This window comes from Dryobates pubescens, chromosome 4, assembly GCF_014839835.1.
Source record: "Dryobates pubescens isolate bDryPub1 chromosome 4, bDryPub1.pri, whole genome shotgun sequence".
Taxonomy (NCBI): Eukaryota; Metazoa; Chordata; class Aves; order Piciformes; family Picidae; genus Dryobates; species Dryobates pubescens.
Window position 1 is genome coordinate 13,223,049 of NC_071615.1, and position 8,632 is coordinate 13,231,680.

Below are 8,632 nucleotides of genomic sequence, written 5' to 3' on the forward strand. Positions count from 1 at the left end.
TTTGGCAGTTAGGAGTTAAATCTTGGCAGGTCATGAGAGGACTTTTAAGAATGTGAAAGATTAATTTTAGCCTACATCAAATCAAACCCAACCTTTTGCATGTCCACATACCTCTCAAACACATTGTCATTTGAGATAAAACGTTGCCCTGACATCCTTTTTCCACCTTCCACAACTCAAAATCCAGTTCTGGTGGGGCCAGCTCTGAGCAGGAGAGCAACATGCTGTGGAAATTCCTCTGCTGACATTCCTTTTGCCAAGGTTTTTGCACATCTAGTTTTGACTAGTTTAAAACTTGGTTTAAAAACTAAGCTAAAGCAGAACCAAGAGAACAAGACCATTAATGTCTGTTGTGGGATGGTTTTAAGGTTTTTGGGTTTTGTCATGGTGGTTTTTTTCCTTTAACCATACAATTAAATTAAAGTAAAAAGTGACAGATTTGCCAGCCAGCGTAAAAAAACCCCAAAAAACCCCCCAAAACAAACAACAACAAAACCAACAACAAAACACCACCAAAAAAACCCCAACCCAAAACCCAACCAAACAAAAAAGCACACACCACACCTCCCCTCAAAGCCCAACTTTAAAATCACGCTTTTGGTTACATTTTTATATAGGTAAAAGTTTGGTCAGCAAATAAATGGCTCCACCAAAATCAGAAGGGCCCCAGGGCCTGCCCGGCTGCTCCAGGAGGGCCCTCTTCCACAAGAGAGGCACGGGAAACCACTCCCACGAGCAAGGAATCGGACAACCCGCCCACAGTGTACGCCCGGCTGTTGCGGAGGTGCTGAGCTGCTCGGGGACCGCAAGGCGCCTCCTGTCCCCTCCACTCCGACGCGAGCCGTTGGCGGGCAGGCGGAGCAGGATCCGGCTGACAGTCAAGTCGGCGGCGGAGTTGCCGGTGTCCGTGACTCACGGCCACCCCAGGCCGAACAGCAGCGCCGCGGGCGGCGGTATGCGAGGCCGCTGCGCCGGTAAACAGCCGCGCCGTTTGGCGGGGGCAGGCGGCGGGGCGGGGAGCCGAGGGGGCGGGCGGGAGAGGGTCCTGCGGTGCACGCCGGGGTGCCGGGCACGGTGACGGCGGCAAGTGCTCCTTGCCGACCGCCACAGCGCGCCTGCGAGCTCCTTCCGCAAAGTTTGCGGACGGGAGGAGGAGGGGAGCCGCGACCAGACTGCCGCAGCCGGACTGGAGATGCCCCTGCGGAACCTCCTGCCAGCGGCGGGGCTGCGGCAGAGCCGCTGAAGCCCTTGCCGGGCGCCTCCTCCTGCGGGGAAGGAAGGGACCGACCCGGCCGCTCTGCGGAGGTGCTGCCCCCGCGCCTCTGCGGGGCTCGCCTCTTCCCAGGGTCGGGATCTGGCTCTCGGGCTTTGCCCTGTCCTGCCAGCGGGGCTGCAGAGTGCCGTCCTGCACGTCCCGCTCCCGGCATCGCGTCGGCGTCCGCCGCTGCTGTCCGCCCCTCTTGCACCGGCCGGTCAGGTCAGTGCCCGCTGCCCCCACCGCGGCCCCACACGGCTGCATGCCCGCCGCGGTCTCGGCACGTCTGGATTCCCTGGAGTCCTGGGCCTTCCATGCGCTGCTGGTGCTGCCCTATATGTTTTACGTGGGCTTGTTCTTTGTCAACGTGCTGATCCTGTACTATGCCTTCCTGATGGAGTACATCGTTCTCAATGTAGGCATCGTTTTCCTGCCCGAGGACATGGACCAGGCTCTGGTGGATCTGGGAGTGCTTTCCGATCCTGGCTCTGTGCTCTACGAGACGGACAGCGAAGTGGATGTCTTTGATGGATACTTGGAGTGACGCCCCTGGGCGCTCCGAAGCGACCGTGGGGTGACACTGGGGACGGGTGTCCCGGCATGGCCGTAGCTCAGGGAACGCCGCGGCCTCGGGATGCCCTCGCTGCATCTCGGCCACTTTGCGCAGCATCTTCCTTTCCAAATGCGCCCCCTTCCTCCGGCGCAGGGGCGAGCTGGGGGCCCCGGGACCCGCTGCCGCCCGCGGACACGCAGAGGGCTCGCCAGGGAAGTAAGTTACGGCCTCAGGCTCGGCCTGGGCAGCGGTCCGTGTGGTGCTGCCGCCGCCGTTCCGTTCGCCCGTCCTCCCGCTGCGGGCCCGCCGTGCCCTGGCTCGGCCGCCCGGCCGACCCGTTCCCCCGCGGGGGCGGTGGCAGGGCTGCAGACAGCCCTCCCCAGACGTGAGCGGACTCATTACCGGGAACGTACACCGTCGCAGCTCCCAGCACAGGCGAGCTTTGCGTGCAGAAGTCGGTGGCGGGCTGCTCGCGGACGCTGGGCGCTCTCCGGCCGCCCGCGGCGCTTTTCCCCGCCCGGTACCACTGCGCAGAGCCCAGGGATGGTAGGGCCCCGTTCTGTGTCCTCTGCCGCGCAGCAATGAGAACGCCTTCCCTAAGGACTAATTTGATTCACAGTTCTGAGCCACTGCAGCAGTTACACTGGGTGTTGTGTTTACAGCTGCTCAACAACTTTGCTAATTCGGTCTGGAAAGCAGCTCTGAATTTAAATGAACATTTGAGCCAGAAATACATCTTAATCAGAAGCCCTTTAAAATATCTATCTTGGATAATCAGAAACTTATCCAGTTTACCATTCTCCTCATGTTAATTTTAACACGAGGCTTTGCTTGATCAATTTATAGTTGTAGTTGTGAGTGATACCAAAATTTGTATAAGGATTTATCATTTTTAAACACTGAAATGCAGTTGAGAAGAAGATCACTATTTCTAGCTGAGAGTTTCTGTGCCAAATGTGTGTTAGTGAAAACACTCATGGTTTAAATTAAAATGTGTTGGCAAATCTGCCAGTAGCAGATTTCTTAAGCAAAATACTGTCTGTAAATCTGAAATCTTATTCAGGATGTCTTTTCATTTTATATTTGAAATTATGAGATAGGAAATTTTGTTGTAAAGTTACAAACATAAGCTTGGAGAACATACTATACAAATACTATTTGACATCAAGTGATTTTAATCAGTCTTCTAATCGAAAAGAAACAAATCAAAAAGCAAACAAACCTTTCCTGTAGTGCTGGCCCTGTTACAGGTTAAAAATATTTCCTAAATATTTCTATTCAGATTCCATATGAAGCAATAGTAGCTGATTTTGGACAATAGTTTAATAGGAAAAAATGGAAATTTTTGGTGTTGGAGCAACATTGATTGCAGTAACACAGCTGAACAAAGCTTGGCCAAAGGCACATGGGAGCATAACAAGTGTGTGGGGCGATGGAGGGAACTGATCTTTGCTACTGAAGAAATCTCACTGCACATAGTTACTGCAAATGGAAGTGTCTGTGCCAGCACTTGGTGGTCCAAGCAGCTGGATTAGAATCACTTCTGCTAGAACAGAAGGTCTGGAGCAGAACTAAACTTCCCACAAAAGAGTGTTGGGTACTTTTGTGACTGTATCCTAAACCCTTTTCAGCTGGGCAAATAACACACTTGCTCTGTATTCCAGAAAAGAAGTTCATAAAAACTAATGAAGATTTAAGCAAAATCTTTGGTGCAAAAAGCCCTAGCCATTTTCTTTCCCCAAACCCCAAACCTAACTCCCAACACCATCTAATTTAGGAAATAAATTATTTTTTATAATCACTTTTTTGCTGACTAAGATTTGTCATGGTGGGTTGCATCTAGGAATACATAAGAACAACAGAAATAATTTTCCTGAACACCTAGCTTGACAAAGCATGGGATCTGAGCAGAGTTCTGTTCAGTGTAGATAAATGGGCTTCTTAAAATTTTCTTTCATATTAAGAGGATAAACAGCTCTGTACACATCTTGGTATTTTAACTGTAAAACCATGTGACATTTATATGTAGGAATCAAAATGCAAGAGGTTGCAGAGCTCCCAAGTATGTCTCGGTCTATATTCACTTTGAGCTAATGGAGCTCTGCAGTTACCAGCTCCAGCCTTCATCCTTTAACTGTAAGTTGTCACGTTAGATGGCAATTTCCATGGAGAATCAAATCACAAATCTCTTATTTATATATTTATATTCATATGTGCAGCAACCACACTACAAATTGTGGAATTATTTAGCCACGAGGCAAAGACTCAGCATGTTGCCTGGAAAAGGAATTTGTGTCAATATCCTGGTTACAGGTTTCTTCACCATTCTGTGCCATTCCTCCTCACAAGTTCCCTAGCAAGACAGGCAGAAGAGGGACCTAATTTGGAGCTGTGTTTTCTGCTTTGGGAGCAGAAGGCACTGAAAGGGAAGATTTAAATTCCTTTGGTGTCTAGTCTGCAGTGACCCAAGCTCTTTGTGTTGGCCCATACTCTCTAAAAGCCCAGGAAGTCTGCCCACCTCCCCTATGTACTTACACCCTGAAGTGCTGAGGATTCATAAGACACTGCAGGAAGAATGGGTCTCAGTTTTACCTACAGAGATGAAAAATACATAGACATAATCTTTGCATTATATATAAGAGGAGTGTTCATGTGACTCACCAGTGATTACTGAGAGCAACTAAAATGCTATGATTAGGCTTAGGTGAAACCTTGCAGCGTGCTCCTTGAATTTAGAAAGTGATGCCTTGTACCCAGGAGGTGAATGGCATGCATGACAGGAAAACAAAGGGGAGAAATCCCCAGAGGTGATTCTGTGGAATGTGAAAAGGCTAATTTAGATGTAAGAATAAAAGAACATGTGGATCAGAGGAGCTCTGTTCTCTCTTGCAGTGAAACCCCTACTTGAAAAAAATCAACAGGAGCAAAATTATGTCCAGGTTTCTGAGCATAACTGGTGGCAGAGACTGAACGTGGACAACTGAGCAGCTGAAATAAGCTTCTTAACCCTATTCAAATGAAGAAAACCATCTGTGTAAACAGAGCAGAATTGTGCTTGCTTGTGTCATCAGCTGATTTAGTGTGAGTGTGCCAGGTTCTTTAATATATTTGGAGTCCCCTGGAATAAGGTGATCAAACTGTTCTCATTGTACTTTCTTAAAATCAGATGTGACTCATCACAAAGTAATCAGAAAGAAAATGAGCAAAAGTAATCAATAATGAAAATTGAATAGGAAAGACTGGATTTGTTTAATTGTACAGTACAAGCATTGCCTGTATTTTTTCATCAAGGTAAATTATGATGAATGTCTTCAGTGAGAAGAATCCAGCACTCAAAACCTTGTGACTCAGCACTTCTGCTCAACGCCAGGATCTAAATCCTGAATCAAAGAAACAGCTTTACTCAGTAGCTCATCAAAATAATGCCAATTAGAAATGCAGGCTCAGTGCTGGACTCCTTCCCATGTCTGCCCCTGATGTCTTCTGTGAGCTTAACTCTCTTGTGTCTCTGTTCCATCTTTAAAACATGCCACAGAAAGGAATAGAATGTTATCACTAGCAATGTCAGGATACACATAAATATGTCAGAATCCACCTCATCACTTCTTTCTTTTCAGACTCTGAATCTTAAAAATAGTAAGGACAGTGATCCAATACTTATTTTATCTTGGCATTTTTCACCATGCTCTTCCCTTACTGGTAGAAATCTCCATGTTAAAAAAAAAGGGGGCTTGCTGACTCTGTGATACAGATCAGTCAGTTGTTTTTCTGTGAGTTATATTAACAACAGAATGAAGAGCAATAGCTGTGATTTTTAGAACTGAATAGAAGTTGAGTGCTCAAGCTCACCTGACAGCTCTGCTTTAAAGAAACTTCTGTACTCTCAACAGGAATTCCATCTGAAATAGAAGGAAGACAAAATCTTAGTTAGCTGATGAACTGTCCATAGAGACTCATTAACCACAGCCATGGACAGTCTGAAGTGATTTTCTTCCAAATGCTTTCATTTATGTCATGCAAAGAGGGAAGGCAGCTTTTTTTAAAAAAGTTTTTCAAGAACTACTGTTAATAAAATGAATTAAAATGAGGCATAGAAGATAGAGACATTCAGTTTAGGATAGAAATCTTGTGTGTGGAACATCCTGCAAAAGTGGTGCTTACTGTTATCAACTTGCTTCCTTAGGTGGCAATAGCAAAATATCAGTGTTAAACTGTCAATAGGAATTAAGAAACCAATCCAATTTAATTTTTCCATGTTTGTTTCCCTTGGAGTGGGAGCAAAGTGACACTGTGGCTCATCTAGTAACTGGCAATCTGAGATCAGAAGAGTAATTTGTTTAGAGATACTTAGTTTGTATACTTGGCCAGTCCAACTCTTTGCATTTGTTCTTTCGTAATGGTTGTAGTTTATATGGAATACAACTGTTCCAAAGACTTAAATGGGACACAGAAGTGGCTACATTTTCCCATTTCTTCAGGGAAACTGTCGAACTGTCTTTTCCCAGCTCAGTTTTAAGTACTTTGGCCACAAACTTGGGCAAAAATAGCTGAGTAGTTTGAATGACGCTCTCTGAGGGCATGAACGCATTTCCAATATATGCGATAAAAAGGGTAAAGACTAATAGCAGCCATATATGGAAGACAACAGTAATGGAAAATGGTGATGTACACTGAATGATCTGTTGCTGGGTAAAGCCCCAGTTCACTTAATAGACTTAAGGCTATATACCCTTTGAAAGGGCTAGAAAGAAACACCCAAGGCTTGCTCAGAATAGAGCCTAAATAGCCTGTGAAGTATGAGAACACACTCTGGCAGAAAGTCAGGAAGCAGAAAGCAATATAAGGATGCCGAGCAGAGTCACCATGTTTTCTTTGGTCCAGCCTGAGTTGTGAAGAGCAATAACTTCATAGGCAGAATTAGCAAAATATCATGACTTGAGTTTCTTCTTTTGATGCTGAAGTTATGCTGTAGTGCCCATACTGTTAAATATTTACAGTACCATTTAAGCTATTGGAAGACTATAGTTCTGAGATGTTAAAATATTAGCTACCTTTTGGTTTTCCCTTGTTTTTGGAAATTTTCTCTTAAAAATAGGTTCACATGAGATTTGAAGGACAGACTTTTAATCAGCTGAATAGAAAGGCAAGACTGAATATTCTGGTCAATTGTATAATTCACACACCATTTAATATCTGCCACTACAAATTACAGTCTTAGAGTAACAGTCCACAGCAATATGTGAAACTTCCATTAGACAGCTTTGCTTTGGGGGCCCAATACATTTTGCTATGCTATTTTTAAGTCAGCCTAGAATTTGATCTATGATATGGAGTACTAACAATCTCCCTGATTTCTCTGAAAGGTTCAGGTCTTCTCTAAGAATTGTCCATAGTCACAAAAGGCTTTAAGTCAATGGCATGGTGCTATATCTACCATACTCGGTGACTTCACAGTTCATACTCTGTGTGTTTTCTTTTAAACAGATTCCTTAAACACGTGAAATGGATTATGACCAGGGTAATGGATCAAGTCATGGAAAGAAACTATTCTCTGAGATGTAGAGATGAAAAGAAGGACAAGAGGACAAGAACAGTTGTCATCAGACCTTGTCAGTTGTGATTTCTCCACGGCCATTGCCTCTTGAGTGTGCACTAACTGCAGTGATTCACGCACTGGGCTTCCATAGGTAATTAATTCTGGGATGAACTGTATGAACAAGTAATATAAGCTATGTTCTATTATAACATAAAATCAAGATGTTACTCAGATTTGATAAATTTTTGAATAAATACCACGTCACCCAAATGGACATGCACTACATACTGCTTAAGCAAGTTTTACAATCACATATTGAAAACTCTACCAGCCAGTAGTTCAAAGATGGTGTTCTCTCAGGGGAAAATATGCATGAGTGATTGCAAAGAGGTTCTGTTCAGGGCAGCATTACAGCAAGAGCTGTGCTAGTAAGATATTTTATTTAAATTGTGAATTTTGAAATAGATCAGAGAGTTAATTTTATATGTCAGGTGGATTCATTACTTAACACAAAGTACTTGGCAGATTGTTTAAGCTCATGTTCCTATGTACAGATATGAAAGCAATATAATAAAGACTGACCTTTTCCATGAAAAAGTTAAGCAGTCATGTGTTGGAGTTTTTCTTTTTTAGTTTGAAGAGAAAATTACCAAAATATGCTTTCCAGAAAATGACAGTTTTCCTCTTGGTAGCCACAAATATTTCCAGATTGTTGAGGTGGCCAGCTTGTAGGAAGTAGTTTTCATGAACAAAAAATCAGACTCGAACTGAAAGAGCAGAAACTGCACACCATGGTGGAGGGAAAAACTCACGTGTTACTGAGAGCAAGTATTGTACTCGTTTTGTCTTATTCTCTTTTTTTTTTTTAAAAAGAAAAGTCTAATTCTCATGTCTGTGCAGTTTTTAAACCAAGTTGGTGTACTGAGAAGATTATACATAAAGCAGAACTGAAAACATTTCTCCTGACCTCTGCATTATGTCTGTCCTCAGCAGTCTATGTATCTACCATCTGCTCCCAGCTCAGGCTTTTGGATCTAGACCGCTCATGTCATGAGTCTTTTAACAGCCAGTATGAAGAAACAAGGAAACAAGGCTGCTTTGACAACAAAAAGCATGGGTGTAAAGAGAGGAGCATTTTTCTCATCCTAAAAGATTTTTTGAGCACAGATTTAATCACAACAACTTTTTTAGGGTGGCCAGTGAATTCAGTCCTCTATATAAAAAGCTCTCATTTGACAAAAACATTTTGGATGAGCTTTATGTCACAAGGATATCCAGACTTTGAAGC

At 44.2% G+C, this 8,632-nt stretch overlaps 1 protein-coding gene across 3 annotated transcripts; it reads left to right on the plus strand.

Annotated features, from left to right (window-relative positions):
- The first annotated feature begins 556 nt into the window (after window positions 1-556).
- Window positions 557-7,946, plus strand: DEXI (Dexi homolog). 3 transcript variants are annotated; one of them, XM_054180617.1, is made up of 4 exons: window positions 557-974; window positions 1,675-2,024; window positions 4,701-4,889; window positions 7,293-7,946. In XM_054180617.1, exons 1-2 carry the CDS (start codon window positions 641-643, stop codon window positions 1,797-1,799), a joined length of 459 nt encoding a protein of 152 aa, XP_054036592.1. In that variant the 5' UTR covers window positions 557-640; the 3' UTR covers window positions 1,800-2,024; window positions 4,701-4,889; window positions 7,293-7,946. The 3 variants fall into 3 exon arrangements, with proteins under 3 accessions (XP_054036592.1, XP_054036593.1, XP_054036594.1); XM_054180618.1 differs by lacking the exon at window positions 4,701-4,889; XM_054180619.1 differs by lacking the exon at window positions 557-974 and having other exon boundaries at window positions 990-2,024.
- Window positions 7,947-8,632: the final 686 nt, after the last annotated feature.

Bases quoted from the DNA above. Each gene is read 5' to 3' on its own strand.
- DEXI (XM_054180617.1), top strand. From the start codon at position 641: ATGGCTCCACCAAAATCAGAAGGGCCCCAGGGCCTGCCCGGCTGCTCC. The intron at 975-1,674 runs GTAAACAGCCGC...TTCTCAATGTAG, and splicing joins TATGCGAGGCCGCTGCGCCG to GCATCGTTTTCCTGCCCGAG.